The sequence below is a fragment of the Furipterus horrens genome, unplaced genomic scaffold (genome assembly GCF_987537825.1).
Source record: "Furipterus horrens unplaced genomic scaffold, mFurHor1.1.pri manual_scaffold_3, whole genome shotgun sequence".
Lineage (NCBI taxonomy): Eukaryota > Metazoa > Chordata > Mammalia > Chiroptera > Furipteridae > Furipterus > Furipterus horrens.
The window spans coordinates 171354112-171381171 of NW_028327173.1; the positions used below are offsets into that span (position 1 = coordinate 171354112).

General features: G+C 37.8%; 1 protein-coding gene across 3 annotated transcripts; it reads left to right on the plus strand.

The window, feature by feature from the left end:
* Positions 1–66: 66 nt before the first annotated feature.
* On the plus strand, positions 67–26839 carry KIF23 (kinesin family member 23). Of its 3 annotated transcripts, XM_090270838.1 has the most exons (24): positions 67–222; positions 2058–2127; positions 3227–3355; positions 8184–8289; positions 8506–8642; positions 8852–8961; positions 9396–9566; positions 11335–11376; positions 12073–12185; positions 12332–12453; positions 14746–14848; positions 16469–16548; positions 16636–16755; positions 16959–17085; positions 17636–17794; positions 18579–18736; positions 19281–19454; positions 19726–19905; positions 20177–20488; positions 23619–23849; positions 24464–24546; positions 24723–24801; positions 25922–25992; positions 26762–26839. In XM_090270838.1, the coding sequence occupies exons 1-24, from the start codon at positions 212–214 to the stop codon at positions 26775–26777; spliced, it is 2904 nt and encodes a 967-aa protein (XP_090126964.1). In that variant the 5' UTR covers positions 67–211; the 3' UTR covers positions 26778–26839. The 3 variants fall into 3 exon arrangements, with proteins under 3 accessions (XP_090126964.1, XP_090126966.1, XP_090126965.1); XM_090270840.1 differs by lacking the exon at positions 20177–20488; XM_090270839.1 differs by lacking the exon at positions 11335–11376 and having other exon boundaries at positions 68–222.
* Positions 26840–27060: the final 221 nt, after the last annotated feature.

Consider the following 27060-nt stretch of genomic DNA (forward strand, 5'->3'; position numbering starts at 1 on the left):
GACCCCGCCTCTTTCTCCGGGGGCAGGCGCTGATTGGCCCGTTTGAAATGCGCCGGGCGGTAGCTCACCTGGGCTCGCAGCGGCACCGCCGGGTTCCACTGAGGGCAGCCCCGTAGCCGCCGCGCTTCTTTGCGACGCGACGTCCAAGCCAGACTTCCCGGGCCAGCCCGGCATCCTGCGTGCACATTTGGGCAGCGCGGAGCTTGCTGCCATGAAGCCAGTGTGAGTACGGGGCAGAGGAGCCCAGCCGCGGGCTGTACAGTCTACCCTGGGCCGCGGCACTCAAAGAGGGCGTCCCCTGACTCCCGGAGCCGGGCTCCGGGCGCCAGGCCCTGGCCTCCCGCCACCCGGGGAGGTCAGCCCCAAGTCAGGGACGGGGAGAGGTTAGTGCAGTCACGCTGGTTCCCGTTAGCTAGGTTGCTAGGCCCCTGGCTCCGGGCCGCCTCCGCCAACCCTTTAAGTTTCCCCTTAACCTCCTGGCCGCCCGCGCTCTCTGGCTGCATTTTGCCGAGTTTGTGCCGGGTCGTATCGCGGGTGGGGTCGAGTGTGGAGCTCTGGTGTTGGGGTTGGTTAGTGGGCCCATGCCCTGGAGAGAGCCCTGGCAGTTGTGTGCACTGCCTGCTTTTCTTACCCCTGCGCAGTGGCCTGGAGGCCGAGACCATGCCGTGGTGTAGGCCGGTTACTTTTGTCTTTTTCGACCGCAGACTTACCCGCCCACATTTCTCACTTAATGCGGATTTTTTTTTCCGCGCAGCAGAATTCCCTGACCGCTACTGGTAAAGAAATAATTATGCAAGGAAGAGGGTCGACTTTATTATTATTATCATTATCAAACTAGTAGCTACTAGTTTGCAAAAGGCAACTTATTTTCTTAAGAAGTCAAAGTCAAAATCTTTCATATTTAAAAAAAAGTGTAAGGTTAAGTAAACCTTTCATTATACCTTGCACTTAAAACACTAATTTGCTTCCATTTCATCTGGGAAAATGTTGAGAAAATTTTTTAATCTATAGTCCAAGCCAATAATTTCACGTAATTTTAGTATTAAATATCCATCCAGCCTATAGATAAATTGGGGATTGGGGCATGCCAGGGAAATGGTAAAATAAATCAAAATAATTTTTTCTATTGTTCCTACTGATAAAAAATTCTACTGAGGAAGTTTTTAAAAATCGTATTGGCTTTATTCAACAATTCATGAATTGGGCAGCATTCATTTAGCAACTAGAAAGGCCTGAGGAGCTGTACAAAATGGGAGACTTTTATAGGCAGAAAGGGGCAGGAACAAGCAAAAAGCAGACTGTTTCAGGCATGGGACCACCAGGGTCTATGGGGAGGGGGGCGGTTACCTCTTTAGTGCTGACCTGGAAAATCCATGCTGAGTGGCTGAGACACAGTCCTGGGAGAGACTAAAACTAATTAGGTATTAAGCTTGGTTTGGCGATGTAGGCTAAGCACAGGTGACTCCATTTGGACCCTGTTGTCTCTGACACTACTTAAAAGAGCAAGAAATTGCAGTTTGGGGACGACATTTTGTTTTGGGACAAAGGATGATAGGTTTTAAGAATTCAATGACCAGTTGTTTCTTGAAAGTATAGGCATAAATCTTGAAAGAATGAATTCCTCCATCTGTTTTTATAATTCATTGAAGTTAATCACTTTTCAGCCTACCTTGGGCAATGGCTGTTGGTGCAGCGCGTGTGTCTTTCCTGACAAGTATGGTCAATTATCTGTCGATTTTTCAAATTTATAATGCCTCTGTAAAATTGCTGCTTAAGAAAATATCCAAGCTATTTTAAATATGAAGTAGGTACATTTAATACCAAAAATGTCTCCTAAACAAAATTTTAATTATTTTTGGATTATGCAGGCCATAAAAACTCTTCTACTGATGAAATTTAGTCTTATTCATGCTAGTTATTTAGAGTGTAGTGTTTTGGAATTGCTAAGGAATAATTTATAAACCTTAGGAAGTGTGTCTCTGTATGAATTATAGGTGAAGTTTTGAGTGTTAGTGTTTAACTGAAATGTTTGTTTGTTTGTTTTAATCTATGACCAGGAGGACTAAGACACCCAGGAAACCTACAGTGAAAAAAGGATCCCAAACGAGTCTTAAAGACCCAGTCGGGGTAAGGTCTTTGTGTGTGTATTCTTTCTTTTATGTCTTATGTGTATGCTTGGAATGGATGGAGATGTGGAAGTGGAGTCCAAGGACATTTAGTTAAAAGAACTATACTGAATTTCTTAAGACTGGTTCTAGCTTTGAAATTTTGTTTTCTATGTAAGATTCAATAATCCAGTAAAATAAAGTTTTTGTGTGTCGACTGTATACTTCTATAACTAATTATAATTTGAAAAGTTAGATAATGAAAAATATTCAACTATCCCAGAGAATTTTTCATATTCTCTAAGATAGGAGTAGACGTTCTGCTTGGATGAGCATCCTCTCCCATCTTTAGGACTTGTACACCAACTGATGGCACACTTCATGAGGAGAGTCCCAAACTCCATGCTTTTTGGGGACTAAGTTTAAGAATTTGTTATAGAACAGTTTCATTCAATCCATTGGCTCTTCATAATTATATGTACTTCACTAGTTTCAGACTTGGGAACTTGCTTTTAAAAGCAAATGGCAAACACAAGAAGGTTGGTTTGCTCTGGGATATTTTAAATCTCCCCTTCCCTGGTACTGGAGTGTGTCACTTGGTCTGAGTTGAGGGAACCAGATGCTTTTGCACATACAGCTGAACAATTTTTTTTCCACCCTGTAATTGATTAAGCAAACCACATTTCAGATCTTGGCATCTACTTACTTATTAAGTATTAAGCTAGCAAGTTTTAACTGACATCCAATTCCAAAGAATTCTAATAGATTTTCAAATAATTATCATTGTGTGATATGTTACTGATTTTTAAAAAGAGATTTAAATTAGTAGTATGACTATTTAAATTCGTGCCAATATAGTAGTAAAGAGAAGCTGTGGATTTTATGCTTTTGTTATCAAAATGTTTTAATTTTATGTGCATTTAAAATCTTTTCTCATATCTAATACCTATTTGCATTTGACAATCTTGGGTGGCAGGTTTTGGTTTTCATAGCTCTTAAGTTTATATTGATCTCTTAAACTAAGATACCAAATGTTTATTGAATGAATGAATAGAAAGGTTAAATGAAAAGTCAGGTAAAAAGTCAACCTTTGTTCATTAAGCACTTTACTGTATTTTCAGGTATACTGTAGGGTGCGCCCACTGAGCTTTCCTGATCAAGAGTGTTGCATAGAAGTGATCAGTAATACAACCGTTCAGCTTCATACTCCTGAGGGTTATAGACTCAACCGAAATGGAGACTATAAGGAGGTATTTCCTATTGAAACAAAGCTGTTTTTACTTGATATGTTCTTTCCTGAATGGCTTTTCCATTTTTTAAATTTAGTAAAGTTCATGTGTTTCCACTTTTTTAAAAGACTTATCTACTTCACCGTAAGCACCATACCTTGGATATACTGGAGTCAGAAGATTGCTTTTTAGAAGATAATTTCTTGTATGGGGTATTTATTGCTTCTTAGAGGGTATGTTAGGAATAGTTTAATGTGGAAGGAGAAACGATCGTGCCAGGAAGTTTTATATACACAAAAAATTTCATGTGTGGAGAGATTCAAATAACATTTAATAGGCATTGTATACTTATAGCTATACCTCTTATAAAGTGTTCTTATTTTTAGTAAAATGTTGAACAAAATGAGTTCAGTTCAACAAACATGTGCTAAGTGGGAGGGTGGAAAGAGATTTTTAAAAATAAGTGAGACACAGTCCTTGCCTTTATGGAGTTTACAGCTTAGTTGGGGGCACAGATGGTAAACGTGACCCTCAAACAGGTAAGACAGAAAGGGATGCTAAAGGAGATGACTGAGAGAGTGCAGACGAAAGGATTAATTCAGGCTGTGGTGTCTATTTTCAAGTTGCCATTCACTTTTGTGCTCGTAGTCTAGTGAAATTGCTCATCAAGAGCCCATCAGTGGCCTTTTTGCTGCTTAATTCAATGGAGACCTCTTTGTTCTCATTATAATCTGTTTCTCAGGGGCACCCTCCTTCCTGAAACACTTCTTTTCCCTCCCACCCCCCACAGCCTTCCATGTTCTGTCTCTCTTGGCCCCTCTTTGCAGGCTCCTCCTCCTTTCCCAGCCTCTATCTACTAGGTTGGGCTACACCCAGGGCTCCCTTCTCTATCTATACTTTTCCATGGCTTTAAATGTTGATTATATGGTAATAATTCTGAAATTTTTACCTCGAGCTTAAACATTTTCTCTAGCTCTAAACTTAAACATCCACTGCTTGGATGTTACACAGGCATCTCAAATTTTACATGTCCAAAAGAACTCTTGATTATTTTCCCCTTTAAATCACTTCCTTCTTTACTTCTCAATAAATGGCACCACCACCTGTTATTCGCTCAAGCCAGAAACCTTGTTCCTGCCTTTCTCTGGTTCCCTTCATGTCCTATTCACCAGTAGGCCCTACCACTTCTACTCTAATGTAGAGCTTGAACTTGTCCTATCATTTCTATCTCCACTGCCACCATCCTCATATGAGTCCTCTTATTAATCATGGAGACCAGTGCTCCCAAACTCTAGTGAAGGAACAGCTTTTTTTTAATGAATTGTGACTGATACGTTTATGCGGCTTTACCACTTGGAACTAACCAAGTCAGACAGCAGAGAATCCGTTTACCTGTTTAGTGAGATAAACCCATTGATCACATCTTAGGATCTTGCAGCCATGCCAAGTGGCTATAAAAGTTTCTAAACATTTCTTCTTGGTTTCTGCAATTATCTCCTGCTAGACTGGAAAAAACAGTTCTCAGAGAGGCACAGGTTTGCTGACGTTATTCTGAGCAGCATTTGACAAGACTATGTTAAAACCTAACTGGACTGCCTGCTTCCACTCCAAATCTTCTTTAATCCACTTTCCACAGAGTAGTCATCATGATCTTTTAAAGCATAAATCAGATCTTACCATTTCTATGTTTAAAACCTTCCAAGGAATTGTTTTTAAGTAGGAAAAGTCCTGCTTAATCTACCTCCTATCCGGCCACCTCGACTTTAGTATTCCTCCAATCCTGGATTCCTGAAAAGCCAGAATTCTGCCTCAGGGCTGTTCTTTTGGCCAGATTTTTCCCTTGGCTCTTACCATGGGTGGCTCTTCTTCCTGTTTCAGTTTAAATATCACAACTTCAGAGAGTGTGTCCAGACTACCCCGTCAGAAGTAGCCCCCCTCCTCCTTCTCTCCTGATCTGCCTTCCATGTACTTCCTTTTTTTAAAAATATATTTTATTGATTATGCTGTTACAGTTGTCCCAATTTCTTTTCCCTTTGTTCCCCTCCACCCATTGAATCCCCTCCCTCCAGTTGTCCCCTGCCCTTAGTCCATGCTCACTGGTTGTTCATATAATTCTTCTCAGCATCTTCCTGTCTACTCCACTCCCTCATACTGTGTTTCTTAATTCCTGTACCATCTCCCTTCCTTTCCCCCTTTCCCCTCCCCGCTGACCTCCCCCCAAAATGCTCCCCTTACCTATAATTCTTTTTGCACACTCATTGCCTTAGTTTCGATTCCCTATCTTCTGTTGTTGGTTGTTGTGATACAGTTTTCATTTTAATGTTCATAGTTTTGATTCTCTTTCTCCTAAACAAGTCCCTTTAACATTTCATATAACAGTGGTTTGGATCTGGTGAAGTGCTTCAGTTTTACTTTGTCCTAGAAGCACTTTCTCTGCCCTTCTATTCTGAATGACAGTTTCGCTGGATAGAGTAATCGTGGTTGTATGTTTTTGCTTTTCATTACTTGGAATATTTCTTGCCAGCCCCTTCTTGCCTGTAGAGTTTCTTTTGAGAAATCAGCTGATAGTCTTATTGGAACCCCTTTGTACATAATTTTCTTCTTCTCTCTGTCCAGACTACCCTGTCAGAAGTAGCCCCCCTCCTCCTCCTCTCCTGATCTGCATTCCATGTATTTCCTTGATAGCACTTACCACAATCTATAGATGTATCTGCTTGTTTATTGCCTTTTTTGCGTGGTATACTGTAAGCTTCAAGGGGTATTGCACCCTCTCTGTCCTATTTACCAAACAATAAATATGGATTAAGCATGAATGAATGGTCCAAGAAGGTTTCATGGAGTAGTAGGCCTTTGAGGATGTAAAATAGTTAAAAACTGACTTACTGAATTTTACTTATTAGAGTTAATTTCAAGTATGTGTAAATGGTACAAAAGGTTTGGTGGAGATTAATATTGAATAATGGAAATGTTGGACTGGAAATGGCTTTGTTACTAATTAGCTCCATGGGCTTAGGGCATGTTCCTCCTTTGGACCTCACTTTTCTTTACCTGGAAAGGAGGGTTTTGTTCATGAGGACTTGGAGGGCATGTGACTAACCTGTCAGCACAGAGCTGTGTCCTTCCTTCCTTCCGTCCATCCTTCCTCCCTTCCTCCCTCCCCCGCTTCCTTCCTTCCCTCCTTCCTCCTTTCCTTCCTTAAAAATAACTTTTATTTCATTTAAAATAGCAGGACTTTGGCCTCAACCTAGATGGTCAGGGTTTTCATAACAATTTTACAAGTACAAAAAAACCTCATGCTATGTTATGCCATAATAGGAAGTTTATAAAAATGTCTTTTCTTCTCATAAACATATGAGGAGCTCTGTTTGTACCCTCAGCCTGGGCCAAATGATAATCTTTATTAAAATACAAACAAACAAGCCCTGGCTGGTGTGGCTCAGTGGATTGAGCACCGGCCTGCAAACCAAAGGGTCGCCAGTTCAATTCCTAGTCAGGGAACATGCAAGGGTTGCAGGCCAGGTCCCCAGTTGGGAGTGTGTGAGAGGCAACCACACGTTGATGTTTCTCTCCCTCTCTTTCTCTCTCCCTTCCCCTCTCTCTAAAATAAGTAAATAAAATATTTAAAAACAAACAAAAACAACTCCAATTGCTTGTTCTTTTTTATGAATTCTAGAGCTGTTTCACAGGAGTGAAATAAAAACTTCCACAAGGTGGGGGTTAGCCTAGCTGAAGTAGGTGTGTGATCTTTAACAAGTTATAAAATGAACATAATTAACAGAACCTGCATCAGGTTGTAAGAATGAAGTGATTCACTACCATGCTAAGATAGTGCTTGGGACTTGGTCTGTGCTAAGTGTAACCTGTTGTTATTTTCTTTCACCTGTTGTTATATTTGAGTACTAATCTATACACATCTCCTTTGGGGGGACAAAATTGCTGATTTTAAAAACATGAGGGTCATATTGGTTGATATCTTTGCAGGTTCAATTTAAAGGGTGTAAAACAGGAAAATGGGAGCCATGTGACAAATCCATAATAAATTCTAATGAATACTCATGTACCAAATAACTCAGCACTGACATACATGAAGCAAAAACTGCAAGAAATTTAGGAAACCTTCAGAAGCAATTGCAGTATCTGCAATCCAATAAAAGTAGAAAATAACAAAAATAGAAATAATAGAACTGCAGCCCTGGACAATTAGGACATTTTAACTTACTAATTTATACCCCACTCTCCAATCTAAATTCCCAAATAGAAGTTTGGTAATATTTTTGGCAGTATTCTGATACTTTATAATAATCATATTTTGAAAGAGATTTGATAATTGATGTATTATTGCTTTCTTAAAGTTTATTTAAAATTTATATAAGAACTCAGTTTATATTTACAGTTCATTGGTGGTTAAAAAAAATAGTATATCAAATTACTTAGCTTTATGCTGCTTTACCTTTTAAAATGACACCGTTATAAGGAAAAATAGGAAGTAGTAAAATGAGGTAATGCATGAGGATTTTCACAAGTGTGTGACTGAATCATAATATGTTTTGATCTTCTTGGTCATTTAATTAAAACAAAATCAGCCTTAGTCTAGAGAGATTAATGGGCTTAAGATTTTTCTACTTCTCTCCAGTAGTTATAACTGTAAGTATTTAGCATTTATAATTGGTATAATTAGGTAGGTCATGACTTTTAAGGGTTCCAAGTTTAAAGACCATTAGTGCTTTTTCTTTGTGCATCTAGATATTAAATGTTCGTAATGAAACATCTGAATAAGTTTAAACAGGTATTTCTAGCCTAGATATAGTGGAATCCATTTATGTGCTTTTTATTTTTTCCTTCTCCGCAGACTCAGTATTCATTTAAACAAGTATTTGGCACTCATACCACTCAGAAGGAGCTCTTTGATGTTGTGGCCAATCCCCTGGTAGATGACCTCATTCATGGCAAAAATGGTATGATTCTCAGAGTTTTGTTGATTTTCCTTTTTCTCCTCCTCTGATAAAACTTTTTGGTATTTATATATTTGATTTATGTTCGGCCTTCAGGTTTGTTAGGGTGGTGTTAAACTTTTTGAGCTGATTAATTTTAAGTGTTTTTTAATACAAGGAATAAATACTGCAAGTGGAAGGCTTTTAAGATGTAACCTAATGTGACTTACTATGTTGTAGGTCTCCTATTTACATACGGTGTGACAGGAAGTGGAAAAACTCACACCATGACTGGTTCTCCAGGGGAAGGAGGGCTGCTTCCTCGTTGTTTGCACATGCTCTTTAACAGTATAGGGTCATTTCAAGCTAAAAGATATGTGAGTATAATTCTTCTATGTTGTAACTATTTCACTTGAGGACATAGGGACCAAGATATCTGTGGATACAGTAGTATTAAGGAAGAATGAATTGGATACATTTTAAAGCCTTAAATATGTTTAAATAAATGTTTCTTAGTTCTCGAATATGTTTCTTACTATTTAAGTAAAATTCTCAAAATCATGGTCTGACTTTTGCCCCACTTCAGGTTTTTAAATCTAATGATAGGAATAGCATGGACGTACAGTGTGAAGTGGATGCCTTATTAGAACGGCAGAAAAGAGAGGCCATGCCCAATCCAAAGACCCCCTCTGCCAAGTAAGTAATTGCATTTGTATACAGCACTGGCCTAAGGGGAACCCTGTCCCCGTGGTTTCCTCAGGTATAGAGAATGGTGAACCTGAAGTGGAGAAGATGGTCTGACAGTTGACTGAGTAAGCTCTAAGATGAGGAATGTGCTTAAGTAACGTTATTTGCTCAGGTGTTCTCTGCTTATCAGAACAATGCCTTTGAATTACTACTTAAGAGAAGGTGCCACTCTAGGTGGGAAAGGGTGTAAAAAGCCTATGCTGTGTATCTGGGAGGACATGGGAGTATTGGTGGCTGCCTGTGCGTGAATAAAGTTGCTTTGTGCATTTCTGCTGGTAAGGCGGGTTCCTTATATCTTTTTGTTTTCTCTTGGGATCATTTACTTTTGATATTAATTCACAATGTAGAAAATCAGACTTTTGGCTTTTTTCCCCCTTTTTCAGACGACAAGTAGATCCAGAGTTTGCAGATATGATAAATGTACAAGAATTTTGCAAAGCAGAAGAGGTTGATGAAGATAGCGTCTATGGCGTATTTGTCTCTTATATTGAAATATATAATAATTACATATATGATCTACTGGAAGAGGTGCCATTTGATCCCATAAAGCCTAAGTAAGTAGTAAAGAGAGCCCCTTCTTAGCTGCTTAATCTTGGGGAAGTCACTTGACCTTGGTGCACCTTAGTTTCCTCAGCTATAAATAGGGATAATGGTTATTTTTGTTTTCAAAATTGAAATATAACTTGTGTATCCTACAGTTGGTCCTTAATGAGTCATTTTATCATTAACTAGATATGCAGGTATATTAGAGACCCAATAGAAGGAAAGACGTGACATAATTTTTTGAAAAATCTTGTCCCTGAGCTATATTTTAAGAAGGACCTTAATTGGATAAGGAAGTATCCCTATAGATGTGCCCTGGAGAGTTTATAGCCATTTTATTTATTTATTTTTAAAGATTGTATTTATTTAATTTTAGAGAGAGGGAAAAGGAGGGAGAAAGAGAGGAAGAGAAAAATGGTTGTGTGAGAGAGAAATCAGTCAGTTGTCTCTCACATGCCCCCAACTGGGAACCTGGCCCGCAACCCAGGCATGTGCCCTGACTGGGAATTGAACCGGCAGCAATCTTTCATTTTGCAGGCTGGCACTCAGGCCACTGAGCCACACCAGCCAGAATTGTAGCTGTTTTTTTTTTTGTTGTTGTTGTTTTCTTTTTAAGATTTTATTTATTTTTAGAAAGAGGGGAAGGGAGGGAGAAAGAGAGAAACATCAATGTGTGGTTGCCTCTTGTGCACGCTCCCAGCTGGGGACCTGGCCCGCAACCCAGGCATGTGCCTTGACTGGGAATTGAACCATTGACCTTTTGGTTCGCAGGCTGGTGGTACTCAGTCCACTGAGCCACACCAACCACAGTGAGCTATAGCTATTTTAACCATCTGTCTTAGTGATCTCTACAGAATGGAGTCTAAAGCTGTTGTCTGTACAACGAATACTCACAGACCTTCCCTCATTGATTAATATGAAGTTACATCTATATTGTCATTCTACCAGAGTTAAACTGCTCCCTAGATTTCCTTGAGTCTTGCCCTGCTAAGAATGAAGAGCAATTACTACCTGGCATCACAATAAATCCGCATTTGTGCCAGAGCTAACTCTGGAGTCTCATGTCTGATATTAATATCTTGTTTCTGAGTTGATAATTTTGTTCTTAAGCTCAATGCTTATCTTCAGTGCCCTCTTTATTATGGCCTATTGGGACATAAATAATTTGAGGACCTGTGTCTTATATACAACTTCTGTGTATTTGTCTAATCTGACATTGGAGAAAGAGCTGGCTTTAGCAAACCTTAGACTGAAAACGGGTGTCAGTATATCCACTTTTGTTTATATTAAACAATATTTTGACTAATTACTTTCCCATTTGCTTCAATGTCAGTTCTGCATACCATGTCCCTAAACGTTTGTGATGTCATTCATGTCTACCAGTCAGTTTCATGTTTGCACATGTGCTGGAGTTTTTGGTTTGTACTAAATGAGGTTAATTTCAAAGGAGCCTGTTATCTTAGTTTTATTTAGTTACACAAAAGGACTGACAAATATGACTTGTATGCTTTGTAACCTTTCTGGTAGCTCCTTGAATGAACTCACAAGATGCTTATTTGGCACTGAGCTCAGCTTTAATTTGTGTGGGTGGTATACAACCTGTTTCTTTGAGCTCATTAATGTTTACTGGTTTTTTTTTAATACAATTAATAAATACTGCATTGGAGGATTTTTAAGATACGACTCATCGTGACTGGCATACTGTGCACAGAACGTGTTACTGTGAAATGGCTGTGGCAGACACAGTAACTTGTAACTTATCCCTTATTCCTTTGGTAGGTGGAACAGTTGCAGCACGCCCGTGAGGAGCACAGACTTGGTGTATGTGATTGCGTTGACTCTTTTCTTAAGGAGAAGGGTGCAGTTATACTAGTGTTTGGCGTCTGTGGCATGTTTGCATGTAGATAGTTTTCTGCTGGTACTGGGCTATCTGCTACCTGTGAGCCTTTCCTTGCTTCCTGAAAAATCTGCCATTTACTGGATGATGGTATCTGGTAAAGGTTTCTATACCCACCATTCCTAAGACTGAGGCCAAACAAGCAGCACCCTTTCCCATCCCTATCTTATTACACAGACTAAAACTTGACCAGCCACTGTGCAAGCATTGCCACTCCTGGTATATACCAGCTCTCCCTGAATTTGTGCTTTGCCAACCTTGAGATCACAACCATCTCTAACTGTATCCTTTAAATGTAGGAAGGTGCTAGATTTTAATGCTTAACTTGTGCATATGATGTTGCTATAATACTACTTGATATCTATTTGTTTAGTAAGTGTTGTTTTATGTGCTTTGTTAAAACAAATTAGAGCAAACATTTTAAAAGAAAATAGGTTTTTGTAACTAATCTTGACTATATATTCTTCAAATTATGTTTTTAATATTTTTCTGGGTTCTTGCTTAGGCTTATTGTCATTATAACAGTGGATGTCATGTTGCCTGGCAGTTTAGTCCTAGTTTAAATTGAGATAGTAATAACTCATAATTTAGGAAACTTATATATTTTTTGTTTCCCATAGACTTCCACAATCTAAAGTACTTCGTGAAGATAAGAATCATAACATGTATGTTGCAGGATGTACAGAAGTAGAAGTGAAATCTACTGAGGAGGCTTTTGAAGTTTTCTGGAGAGGTTAGAATTAAAATTAGAAAACTATGAAATGATAAATATATTTGACCAGTAGTACTTTTTGGTTTAGTAGAAAGCATATATAATGAAATGGCTGAGTTCAGGTTTGAGCAATGATTTTTTTTTTTTTTTTCTTTCTGTTACTATAGGCCAGAAAAAGAGACGTATTGCTAACACACATTTGAATCGTGAGTCCAGCCGTTCCCATAGTGTGTTCAACATTAAATTAGTTCAAGCCCCACTGGATGCAGATGGAGACAACGTCTTACAGGTAAGTTGTAATGTGTGGAGCTTTTATTTTTCTAACTGAATCCTTAATTTTTGGAATTAGAATTAAATCAGGGAGATTTCACCCTGGATGGTGTGGCTCAGTGGATTGAGCACCGGCCTGTGAACTGAAGGATTGCCAGTTCAATTCCCAGTCAGGACACATGCCTGGGTTTTGGGCCAGGTCCCCAGTTGGGGGTGTGCAGGAGGCAGCCGAATAACATGTTCTCTCACACATTGAGGTTTCTCCTCCTCTCTTGCTCCCTTCCCCTCTCTCTATAAAAATAAATAAATAAACTCTTTTAAAAAAATAAATCAGGGAGGTTTCATTGCAATGAATATTTCTGTAGAAGACCAATTTTCAACTGGTGTGCCACAAGAATTTTTAAAAGATGCAGCACCTGACTAGTCAAGGGCACTGACCTCTTTTCCCTTAGATTGTCAAGTAAAAAATAACAGCCAACACATTAGCCACCCAGTGTGAATGAGTCAAAATTATACTTTTTTTTTTTTTTTTTTGGTCAGATTGGAAAAATATATATATATTTTTGGTGTGCCACAGAATTTTAGTATTTACTTTGTGTGCCATGAGATGAAAAAGGTTGAAAATCACTGCTCTAGAATTAATAGTATATGTAGATGGTGGCTTTAATTGTTCCATTAGACATGTAGTTCTGGGAAACTGGCTATTGAATGTTAGAACCAGGACTTTTGCTGTGAAAAAGGTTTACAAATCATAAATCTCTTTAATAGAGGAGATAAAGTAAGAAAAATGTGTAATTCGTTGTTTTATCTCTGAACGCTCATTTTTGAATGTGGAAATTCAGTTAATGGTTTTAAAATGTCAGCAATTAACTTGCCAGGGTAAGTATAGTTTAGGAGGAAATGGCCAATTCTGAATTGTTCTCTTGGCTGATAGGCCAGTCGTGCCCCCCAATCTGTTGATCACTGTTTATTGCTGGGCCTGTCAGGTTACAAGACTGACATCAATTAGAACCACATTTGAGCCCAAATATAAATGATTTAATAACTTTAAACTATTAAAGTATAACTCCATTCAAAATGTATTATGAAACTGTGGTATCACGAAGGTTTCCGGATGGCAGAAGGAGATGGTACAGCGTGGTACTGAAGACCACCAGGGTTCGAATTCTGATACCTAACAATGTACTAGCTGTCTAACCTAATGTAATAAACTCATAATACTGCGAGGATTAAAGGAGGTAGTACATGGAAAGTTCTTAGTCCCATGTTTGGCGTATAGTCAGCACTTGAGAAATGTTAGCTAGAAAATGTTTGTAAGTCCCTTTCTCACTCGCCGGCCATCTTGGTGGCTGCTCTTGGTTGGGGGCCGTGCTGCACCTGAGGCAGGAAGATGGTGGCCGCAAAGAAGACAAAAACATTGCTTCAGTCAGTCAACTCTAGGCTCCAACTTGTTATGGGAAATGAAGAGCACATGCTGGGGTGCAAATAGACTCTGAAGATGATCAGATAAGGCAAAGCGAAACTGGTCATCCTCGCCAACAACTGGCCAGCCCTGGGCAAACCGAAATAGAGTACTAGGCCATGTCGGCCAAGACTGGTGTCATCACTATAGTGGCATTAATATTGGGCACAGTGTGTGGGAAACACTACAGAGTATGCACACTGGCTATCATTGATCCAGGTGATTCTGATAGCATTAGAAGCATGCCAGAACAGACTGGTGAAAAGTTAATCATGTGAAGAGCTTGGTTTAAAAAAGAGGGAAGGAAGGAAAGGGAAAATGCTTATAAGTCAAGCTTCCATATAGGCTTGATTTCCTTTGAATTACATTTAACATTACAATATCATCTGTATACCTCTTGACTTTCATTTCTTACAAAAATTATTAGCATATTATGAAATGATTAGATTACAAAATTACTAAATATTTGATTATAGAAAATTTTAGGATAGCCTTGTTCTAGACTCACAATTTAGCAGATATTTATGGAGCTCCTGCTGAGCTCTAGGCACTGTGAAAGGTGCTGGAGATAAAGTCATTAGAAGGCAGAGTCTCTGCACTCCGTAGAACTTACAGCATAATGTAGGCAGCCAGACAATGGGCAAGTAATCGTTAATGTCACGAGTATGTTTATCATATACTTTTAGAAAACTTTCCCCCCAAAACGTGTATCCTTTGCCCCTACCAGTACATTGTGTATTGTGCAAATATTAGATCTATAATACAATAATTTGTTAATTTGAATTTAAAGAATATTATAAACTAGTTATAACTCATATGATGTTATTGGCATTATGAACTTCCCTTCAGGAAAAAGAACAAATCACTATCAGCCAGTTGTCCCTGGTAGATCTTGCTGGAAGTGAAAGAACCAACAGGACAAAAGCGGAGGGGAACAGACTACGTGAGGCTGGTGAGTAAGGCATAGTACTTATCTATAGCTATAGCTTTTAATAGCTTGCAGTGCCATTTTATCATCTGCTTACTGATAGAAGGTTTAAGCATAATTATCTTCAATTTCATAATGTACAGGCTAAGTTTAATGGTTAGTGCTGTTTCTTTAGTTATGCTGGTTTGATATTTATTACAATGCACTAATTTCTTTAAGAGCATGGAAAAATAAAACAAATTATATTCATATTGAAAGGGTCTGATATATCTATTGCTGGCATTGTCAATACTGGGTCCTTAAAATGAAGTTATTTAACAATTATTCCAGCATTCATTTTAGTAAAAATTGGCTTCTGGAGGTAGGAAAAAGGTCTTTGAACACAAAAGTTGATTGAAAGGAAATCTGTGATTTGTTTTTTAAATCTTTCATTTTCTGTAGCTGTTCAAGTTGTCTTATGTTAATAACATTTATGGAGTACCTATAGTGTGCCAGGAATTAACACAGATATAAAGGATGAAGCCCTGCCCTAGAGAGCCCAGCCTAGTACACAAGAGAGGCAGATAACGAGACTGTTTCAGTAGCAGATGATGGGCATGAGCTCAAGGTGCCGTGGGAGTACAGAGTAGAGCTGCCTCATCCAACCTGAGGGGAGCGGGGAAGGGGGGTTGGAGGAAGAATTCATGGAATTGACACTTAAATGAGGAATGAGGTCCATGAAGAAGGGTCAGATTAAAGGTATCATCCCTGGCAGCCACTTGTAAATAGACCCGTCCTGAGAGAACATGGCTGGGTCAAGGCAGCTGAAGTGGGGGGTGTGGGTGGTAAACTGTGGCAAAGAGGCAGGGAGCAGGGCAAGGTCATGAAGGCCCTTGTCTATCATTAAAATATCTGCCTTTTATATTGAGGGAGTAATGGTGGCTACCAGTTATTAAGGGGCTATTGTGTTTCACAGTATCTGCTATACACGGGCTTGATTTTTCTTTTATTTTATTGTTATTTTTTTTTCTTTTGAGAGAGAGAGACATTAGTTTGTTGTTCCATATTTTTGGGGTCTATGCAGGTGAGATCTCCTGCACTATTGGAAGCTGGGTTAATCTTTCATACTTGCCTTGGTGAAACAAGAAACCCAAATGAGTGGTGAAAAGTAGCAAGTATGCCACCTAAGAAATACTTGTTTAGATGTAGAGGGGACAAGTTAGCTGGATCCTAAGACACTGACTGTTAGAAACAGGAGCCTCTGGGTGCAGGAGAGATTTCAGTGTTGATGGAGCCAGCTGTAGCCTGAAATGATCATACTTTAGAGACAGTATTTTACATGAGGATATTAAACATTTACATCTAATATACTCTCCCACAGAATGTAAGATTGGAAGAAACAATGTGTCATGAAGTGTAATGTTGCATTCAGTGGAGAGTCCTTGGATAGAATTCCGGAAGGATGTATTTAACCTCTCCTAACACATTGTTGTTAAAATACTTTGGAAATGCTGCCAGACCATGCATAGACAGCTTTTTAAATTGAGCCACTAAAATCTGTAATTTCAGTTGAATAGTTCGGTGCACTAGGGATTTTATCATCAAATGGACCACACTCTTCCTACTCTTGCTTTCACATGTCTTCCTTGTACTTTTTTGTGTCAGGTAACATTAACCAGTCACTAATGACGCTAAGAACTTGTATGGAAGTCCTGAGAGAGAACCAAATGTATGGAACTAACAAGGTAAGCAGCAGTCTTTCATTTGTACAGTTTTATTTGTGTGCCTTTTTTTTGCCTTAGGTATTTATTTGGATTTGAATGTATTTCTAGATGGTTCCATATCGAGATTCAAAATTAACCCATCTGTTCAAGAACTACTTTGATGGGGAAGGAAAAGTACGCATGATTGTGTGTGTGAATCCAAAGGCTGAAGATTATGAAGAAAGCTTGGTAATTGTAATGTATTTATTTTATATAGTCTCAAAATTTCTGCAGAGAAAACTATGTGGATATGAAGAATGACATTTTGAATATTTTTAAAATTGTTGCAGCACTATCAGTTACAGAAATGAGCTGATGCTGATGGCCTTTTAATATAGTTTCATTTAGTAATTTGTGAGGAAGGACTTGGATATATTTGTTTTGTTTCTTAGCAAGTCATGAGGTTTGCAGAAGTGACCCAAGAAGTTGAAGTAGCAAGACCAGTAGACAAGGCGATATGTGGTTTAACTCCTGGACGGCGATACCGGAACCACGTCCGGGCAGGTCCCATTGGAGACGGTATGGTTTGGGGTTAGATCCTTTGCCCACTGATTTGTCTGTGTCTCTCTCTTTCAATCTGTTTCACATAAGAGAACTGTTTACTTCCCTTTCCCTCAAGAACCAAGTGCAGAAAGATATCCGAACCAATGTATAAATGATATTTCTTTGGTTACATATGATAACTCAATTTCTTAACTTTTCCCTTTTTTTCACAGCTGATTTTTAAAAAGATTTTATTTATTTATTTTTAGAGAGGGAAGGGAGGGAGAAAGAGAAGGAGAGAAACATCAATGGGTTGCCTCTCATACAGACCCCAACCAGGGACCAAACCCACAACCCAGGCAGGTGCCCTGACTGGGAATGGAACTGGCGACCTTTCGCTTTGTGGAATAACACCCAACCAACTGGGCCACACCGTCAGGGCACAGCTAATTTTTAAAGTGTGATTATGACAGCTCAAGATAATACATGCATAGTTGAACTGGGGCTGTCATCACAGTGTTAAACTTGTTTAAATAAGCTCTTCCTCTCCTATGTAACTTTCATAATTTTTTATACTTCAATACAGAACTGCTGGTTACAGAAGTGGTTTTACAAAGTTTCCCACCTTTGCCGTCCTGCGAAATTTTGGACATCAATGATGAGCAGACTCTCCCTAGGCTTATTGAAGCATTAGAGAAACGCCATCAGCTTCGACAAATGATGATTGATGAGTTTAACAAACAATGTAAGGGCAAAAATCTGTTTGCAATCATTTCAACTCCAGAAATTTGCAATGAATCTGAGTTCTGTGGTGGAATGGGTCCTTAAGGAAGGGTTCTTTGGTCTGCACTTTTATTGCTCAAGGCATTTGTTTAGTCTGACAGGAACTTTTCCCACAGCTCTTTTTATTTTTTTTAACAGAGATGTACACAAAGGAATAACGGCTAGTTATTAGTTCCTACTATTTACTTATTTTAAAGGCACTTAACATATATTACATCTTAATAACAGTTCCTTTTGGCAAATTATTTAATCCTCAATTTCTTAGTTTCCCTGACAGCAAAATGGAGATTGTAATTGTTCCTACCTCAGAGGGTGTTGTGAGATAAGGTATGAAAATCATGTAAAAGAGTGAAGAGCCTGGTACATAATTAGTGCTCCGTGAATGTATCTGCTGTTTTTAGCATCGTTGTCAATTCATTTTAATCTTCACAACAAAAGGTGTGAGATAAATGGTATTTAAATTCCTGTTTTGAAATGAGGAAGTGTGCTTGGGAAAACTACCTTGCCCAAGTCACACATCTAGTAAGTGGTGCACTAGGGAGTCAACTTGGATTTAACTGTTCCTAAAATGAATCTACTGTTATTTCTGTTTTTGCATTTGTTCAAAGCAAATTATTTACTCCTAAGGGCTGGAAAGGGAATGCCATAGTGCAAAGTGGAAGACTATAGTATTGGCTAATAAAAGTTGATTGCATTGGCTATTTTGGAATGGGGGGTGAATAAAAACCTGCATGCTTTTGTTTCAGCTATTACTTTTAAAGCTATGTTGCAAGAATTTGACAGTGGTATTTTAAATAAAGAAAACTACATTCAAGGAAAACTAAATGAAAAAGAAAAGGTGATCTCAGGACAGAAATTGGAAATAGAACAACTGGAGAAAAAAAACAAAACTTTAGAATATAAGGTTGGTTTTGGCGTTATTATCACTGCTATTTACTACTGTTCTCTGACTTAGCCCTTTTATAAAAGTTAGATGTTAGGAGTTGAAGGGAATGTTTTCTGGTCCAAACAAATGAGCTTTCTAGCGGTTAACTTTGGTTATAGCTTGGTTTTTTAACTTATTATTGGATAATACATGTTTATTCCTTCATTTACAGAGGCTTATGGGGGGGGGGGGGATGCTCATTCTAGAAGAAACTAGTTTCAACCAATACAGTGTTCTCTATTTCCAAAATAATCTTAAAAATAAAAATTTAGGCCTGAATTTTAAGGGAAAGTAATTTTTACATTAAGTCATTTGTAACTTAGTCTTTCAGTGAGGTACTTGTTTAAAAGTTCTCATTTCCAGGAAATGAAGGTAGGAATTCAGATGAAATTTTAGAGGAAAATATTTTCTCCATGATTTTTTCTTTCCACAACTATACTTACATAAATTATGAAAGAGATTATTTTACAGCTATATGAAATATTTACATACCAAATATTGAACATAACGGCCTGCCTTCCAGATTGGAATTTTAGAGAAGACAACTACTATCTATGAAGAAGATAAGCGCAATCTACAACAGGAACTTGAAGCCCAGAATCAGAAACTTCAGCGACAGTTTTCTGACAAACGCAGACTAGAAGCCAGGTTGCAAGGCATGGTGACAGAAACAACAATGAAGTGGGAGAAAGAATGCGTGAGTGTCATGCCTGTAGTGCTTATCGCAGAGACAGGTGATGTATTTCAAATTGTAGTATTTTGAATGACTTCTGGTGGTGGTGACAAGAATTGCCAGTTGAGTTCAGTTCATTTCTTTCTCTGACCTTGAAATTCATTAGTGTTATGAAGTATAGTTATCTCAGGAAGAATTGGAGAACTATCATTTTTAGGAAATAGTGTTTCAATAATCGGGTGTACTTGTTTGGTGCAATTGAATTAGAATGTATATTGCCGTTGATAATCTGTAGGAACGTCGAGTGGCAGCTAAACAATTGGAGATGCAAAATAAACTCTGGGTGAAAGATGAAAAACTGAAACAACTGAAAGCTATTGTTACTGAACCAAAAACTGAAAAGCCAGAGAGACCCTCTAGGGAGCGGGATCGAGAAAAAGCTACTCCAAGATCTGTTTCTCCATCGCCAGTACCTGTAAGTTATTTGTAGTTGTATAGTCATTTAGAACGTGATAAAATTTATTCTGATTAGGTGACTATTTCTATGACAATTTTTTTTGTTTTCTATTATATTTCTCAAATTTCTATTTAATTTTTTAATTTAGTAAAAATATAAATTTAGTATAAAAATGTAGTAATTTAGTACAAATAATTATAATGTTATTTTCATGTGTTAAATGTAGAAAAGTAAATTGTTTCTCTCAGTTTTTCTGTCTTGCTCATTAATTTCTTTTCAATTTTTTTAGCTTTCTGGTAACTATATTGCTCAGATTTCCAACGGCCAGCAACTCATGAGTCAGCCACAGCCACATAGGCGCTCTAACTCTTGCAGCAGCATTTCTGTAGCTTCCTGCGTTTCGGAGTGGGAGCAGAAAATTCCTCCGTACAACACACCTCTCAATGTCACATCCATTGCAAGGCGTAGGCAGCAGGAGCCAGGACAAAGTAAAACTTGTATCGTGTCAGACAGAAGGCGAGGGATGTACTGGACTGAAGGCAGGGAGGTGGTTCCTACATTCAGAAATGAGATAGAAATAGAAGAGGATCAATGCTGCAGGGTTAGTGCCAGTATTATTTTAAAGCATTATAGCAATGGATTTTACTCCTGTGTTTTTGTAACTTGGTTCAGAAAGTTCGACAAAAAGATATTTAAGCTTCAATGTAAATAAGGTCTAATTTTTATGTTAATTTGAAAAATCAAGTCACCCCAAAATGAGGCATAGCTCTAAAGCTGGCGGTAGAAATATGCCTTGGTTCGGCGTAATCTGTGTTTTTTAGTTGCATAAGCTAATGAGCATGTGATGAGTGTCTTAGAGCACATTTCCAATTTTTCTTCTGTTTTTTTCCCTAAAATTAGAATTTTTTTTTGCTGTTTTTACTTTTAAAACTGTTTTCCCAACTTTTGAAAAATTTCAAACACAAAACTTGAAACAATGATATAGTGTCGTCTTTTCCCCATTACCTAGATTTATCATTACTTATATAGATGATGTAAACGTTTTTTCCCTGAACTTTTTTTTTTTAAGATTTTATTTATTTTTTAGAGAGAGGGAGAAACATCAATGTGTGGTTGCCTCTCACACGCCCCCAAACTGGGAACCTGGCCCACAATCCAGGCATATGCCCGGACTGGGAATCAAACCGGCGACCCTTTGGTTCGCAGGCCGGCACTCCACTGAGGCACACCAGCCAGGTCTCCCTGAATTTTTGAAACTAAGTCAGACTTCATGACACTGCATCCCTAAGAATAAGGACATCGTCCTATATAACCACAATCTTTATCATACCTAAGAAAGTTAACATAGCTCTGAATAAATATCTTCTAACACACAATTCATGTTTACATTTCCCCAGTTGTCCCAGTAACAGCTCTTCTTTTTTTCATTCCATGATCCTATCACAGTGAATGCACTGCATGTGATTATTGTCTCTTTAATCTCTTTTAATATAAAATACTTTCCCCTTTTTGAATTTTCATGTCATTGACTATTTTTGAAGAGTTCGTGCCAATTGTTTTGTGACTACTGAAGGTTTGCATGACTAATAAATTGCTTTTAATTTCAAGACCTTTATTTCAATTTACAAGGGTTCTGCCTTATTTAAGGGTGTTTAAACAAATTCACATTTATATTTTCTTCCTAAAGATTAAGGTAAATTTTCCACCTGAATCTGAATAAATGAACCAAGTTACTATTATGAACTTACATTTAGTAAAATCTTAATACATAGCTTTTAAAAAATTTTTCTTCTAAACAAATTAATCTTATAGTAACTATTTGCTTTAGATTTTCTTGTATAATTAAGGGTACAGAAAATTTTCATTCAGTTGGCTTGCATTCCTAATTAATAAGGAATGGTCATGAATTCCAGGTATTTACCAAGGCAACAGAGATTTTAGTCACTTAAGTTATACACTTTGCAGGTACTGCTTTAAACCTTTTTTAGGGAGCAAATTAAGGTGACTGGTCTTTCTGATCAACTCTTGTAAATCCCTTTATTTCATGAAAGCTTATAGACAAAACTATTCAAGGCTTGCTTATGCCTGGTCAACATTAATTTAATACTTAATTTGGCTAGGAGATATATAAGAGGATTTACTAGAGATCCTTGAACTTTTCTCTTGAAATCAAAATCTCTTAAGAAGTGCAGCAGAAAAGTTTAGGCTAGTATTCTGTGCATGTAGGTTTGCTGATCAAAAATTATGTTCAGTGGACTGAAATTATACTTCAGAATTTTAAGTATAAATTTCATAAATTGTAGTAGATTGTAAGGTCTGTCATTTTCCAAAGCTGATTTCAGAAGGTATTTGTTGCTAAATGTTTTCAAGAAAACTCACTTTTGCTAAATGGTAGACTGAGAACCAGACTGTCCTTTTCAACACTAAGCCATTTTAACAATGGAAAGTTTCCTGCTTGCTGAAAGGCTTGGGCATCCTTAGGGCCAAATTATATTGTCCATGCTTGTTTTTGTTTTTAAGATTTCATTTATTTTTTTAGAGCCAGGGAAAGGGAGGGGGGGGAGAAACATCAATCGGTTCCTTCTCGTATGCCCCTGACTGACCAGGGATGGAACCCGCAACCCAGGCATGTGCCCTGACTGGGAATCGAACCAGCAACCTTTCACTTTGCAGGATGATGCCCAACCAGTCAGGGCAATATTGCACATGTTTTATACTGTTGTGATTTGTCATTGGTGCTTCATTTGTTTTTTCTAATTATATAGAGAAAATACTTTAGTTCTCCAGATATGCATTTGGAAATTGGGATCTTCATACTTGACAAGTTTTGAAGGATTTGGCCTGTGGCAAACTGTTTCATTTGCTTCCACTTTTACAAATAAACATGTTTGCAAAATGCCAGAGATAACTCATTGCTTCCAACTACTATCTCTTATGTGTGATGTAGTCTTACTTAGGTTGAGTGTTGAATGACATTTGACTAGAAGCAACTAGTTTTTTATTGTATGATAGAGACTGATTTGATACTATATTCTTTATCTGGTTCTTGGAATCATTTATGAAATGTTTCAGAAAAGTAGTTGGTATGTTATAGCCATTGTTGTATTTAAATTTTTAATGAAGTTTAGAAATTTTAAAATTTCAGAAAGTACTCAGAAGTATTTATATTCTTTTAATCATTTTATACATAGTGTGCTTAATTCCCTTATGTTCTTTAGCATTTTGTACTCTACCGCCCAATCAGCTTTTATTTTTTTGTCTTTGTATAAGGAGTGTTTTCTCTTTTGTTTAGAGGCCTATGAGATGTTTAGGCTTTTATTGATTATTGAAGCTTTTAACATAGTTGTGGGCCTAATAGATTACCTCACAATTGCAGGCACAAATATTGGTTTTTGATCGAGAATTCAAAATGAATGATTTATCTTAAATACCACCTATGTAGGAAAGACTAGCAACATTACCAGAAATTTTCCTTCCATTCTTTGTTGAAACGGACACTCCCTGGTAGAATATATAATATACAAGCTGGTGTTAAAAGATGTTTGTTGGTTTTGTGTTTAAAATCAAAGAGGACATTTAAATCATTTGAATAACATATTTAGGTTTTGAAAAGATTCGTGCATTTGTTTTGATATTGTCACCAACTAATGTAGCCAAACCTGCTGCACTTCTAATACCCTTAAATTAATTCTGGGTTATGCTTGTTTCTTGATTCCTTTCAACTTGATCAGAACGCACCACCACTTCGTCTCCGACATAGACGGTCACGCTCTGCAGGAGACAGATGGGTAGATCATAAGCCTGCCTCTAACGTGCAAACTGAAACAGTCATGCAGCCACATGTCCCTCATGCCATCACAGTATCTGTTCCAAATGAAAAGGCACTAGCTAAGTGTGAGAAGTACATGCTGACCCACCAGGAACTAGCCTCCGATGGGGAGATTGAAACTAAACTAATTAAGGTAAAAACAAATTTACACAGGCAGAAAAAATATATACAAAAAGTCAACTAAAAACCATGACACAGGCAGTGTCCACTGGAACACAAAGGGGTATTTGATATAATATCTTTGTTAGAAAACTAAAGTTACTGCTGAAAGTGTGAATCTGTTCAACTGGAACTAAATTTGCTTTCTGTTGAATGAAGCTTAGATTCTTAGGTTGGTTAGAGAAATTTCAAATTTATTATGTACTTTTAGTTAGTGTATATTTAGTTTTAACTCCTGTTTAAAAAGCAAACCTAAAACAAAGAACTACCTTTGCTTTCTGTCAGTTCAAGATAAGTCCACATTAAAATTTGACCTATCAAATAAGTTGAATGAAAAGGAATATAATTTTCTGCAGTAAATAATGTTACTGATTATATTGTATTGAACTTCTTTTATTTAGTGAGAGATAAATACCCAGATTTCTAAAGTATTTTAATAGTATAGACTCAGTAGTCCCAAGTACTATCTAGTTTTGTGGATGGGAGTTTCCATAAAACAGTAGTTTTAAATTCAGTTTGAAATATATATGTACATTTATCATTTGAATGTTATCAAAGTGTAACAGTGATCTTTTCTCTTGACTCTAGGGTGATGTTTATAAAACAAGGGGTGGTGGACAATCTGTTCAGTTTACTGATATTGAGACTTTGAAACAAGAATCACCAACTAGGTGAGTGATCATCAAGTGTATCTCTTTCTTAGCTGATCATTTTCAAGGAACAAAATAGTTTTTAAGTGCATCATCTATTCTCTGAAGAAGTGTAGTGGTATTTCTCTATTTCAAATAGGTTTTCTGTTGTTAGATGCAAAAATAATTGTTGCATCGTGTTTCCCCTTTTTCCATAGTCGGAAACGAAGATCTTCCACAGCAGCACCTGCCCAGCCAGATGGTGCAGAGTCTGAATGGACCGATGTAGAAACAAGGGTAGGGGTAAAAGTTAAATACTTGTCTGATTAATAAAATTAAGGGTTCATATTTTAAGCCCCGTAGCTGTTGCTTTTCATGCTCTTTGATGTAGCTGAGGTCTGATCTCAACTGCCACTGCAGCCTGTAGGACTTCCCTAGCAAACCTGTGAAGGTATTTGTATTTCTTCAGGTCTTTGGTTCAAAGGCCTTCTTTTCGGTTTAGACAAATAGGGCTGAAGGCCCACGAATCAAATCAGAGCATCACCCTAGAACAGCAATTTTCAACTAGTGTACCACAAGAATTTTTAAAACAGGAGATACCTGACTACTTAGTCAGGGGCACTGATATCTTTTCCCTTAGATTGTCAAAGAATGACAACAGCCAACACAACAATAGCTGTCGGTATGAATGTCCTATCTGGGACCATAAATATATATGCCATAAAATGGAGTTGCATCTTACTGGCTACATCACATAATAAAGTTGCATCTGATTGGTTAATTCTTGGTACCAGAAATCCTTATATACAAGTATGGGCACCTGATTTTTTAAAAAGTAGCTTTGGAGCAAAAAGGATAGGTAATTAAATTACTTTTTTTTTTTTTTTTTTTTTTTTTTGGTAAATCAAAATTAAACCCTTTTTGTGTGTCAGATTGTCAAAAAATATATATATTGGTGTGCTGCAGAATATGTAATTAGTTTATATGTGCCATGAGATGGAAAAGGTTGAAAATCACTGCCTTAGAATAACAGAAATTCACATCAAATTGATGGGAATCTGTCAGAAGCAGAACTTTCCTGTGGAACTGTTACTCCTAATGAGAGGCTCTTATGGAAGAGCATAGGAAGGTGGGATCTAGGGGACCAACCTCTGGCCACCAACTTTCTCAGGAACTCCTTTTCCTTATCTTAAAATGAGGAAATTTACCTGGATAATCATTTAAGCCCATTCCAGATCAGTCTTTGTGGCCTTTGTCAAATAAACTGCAAGTATCTGACCAATATTTTAACAGGTGCCTGTGCTGAAGTAGAAAGCATTGTTGGATTTCACCTTGGTGGAACCTATCTAAACAGAATTGTATCTTATAGACTGCTGAGAGGGACTGACCTTTTCCTCTTATGTAATTTTCCTTTCAGTGCTCTGTGGCTGTAGAGATGAGAGCAGGGTCTCAGCTGGGACCTGGATATCAGCATCATGCACAACCCAAGTGAGTACTGGGTAATGGGGGCTCTCCTCTAGTATTTCAACCACCACCCTTCCTCCTTATTATACACTTTGTTTTAAGAGGACATAGTGGTTTTTGTTTACCCCTTGGACTATCTGGTCCCTACTGGCAGACTGCAATAGGCAGCAGTAGGGCTGAGGGCCTCAGAAGGGGAACTGCAAGAACAGGAGGTGATGGAATATTGGTTCACTCTTGTTCATATTTTGCTGATGCTCAAAGCTTTCAGAGACTGAACTGAGACTACCTATAAGGAGGGGAAGCCAAAGGCTTTAGTCAGGGATGGCACCTCTTCCTGTAATTCATTCTTTCTTAACTTGCCACTTGGTTTTACTTATAGCAATTGAGTATTCACCAAAGTAATAGAATGCCGGGATTTATGGTTGGGAAAGGAATCATACTTTTCCCTCTTATATTATACACGTACCCAAGAATTTGGCCCATCCTTTTTCCATACTAGTAAAACTCCTTGTTTTCAAATATCTACTTATATAAGTCCATATGTCCATTTTTAACACATGTATTCCTTAGGCGACTTGTAAAATTGTTGCAATGGGATAAAGATGGGAAGTCTGGTTTCTTAAATTTAATACTAGATAAGCATACTTTGTAAGTTATTTGCTTTCTCAGAAGGACTTGAACTTTTCCCCTGATAAAACCAGGAATTCTCTTACAGCCCTCCTAGAGAGTAAATTGCTCTGAATGTGTCCTTGATCACAAAATTCAACACTAAATGCTGGCTTTTGCGTTTTAGGCGCAAGAAACCATGAACTGACAATCTCTGTAACGAAAGAACATTTTCATTGTGTTGGCGATTTCTCCAAAACCATGCCAGGAGTCTTCTGAGTCATCATGTAGAAGTCCAGCTTTGTTAACTACCACAGACCTCAGATACATCATACACTGGCCTAGATCAAAGATTCCCCTATGGTTCCAAAGACATCTAGGATTCAGCAAACTTTTCATATTATATGCCTTGCCATATTTAATATTAATAGCAGAGAAAGACCCCCTTTTCTCGTTGCCATATGTTTTTAATAATGCTATTTTTTG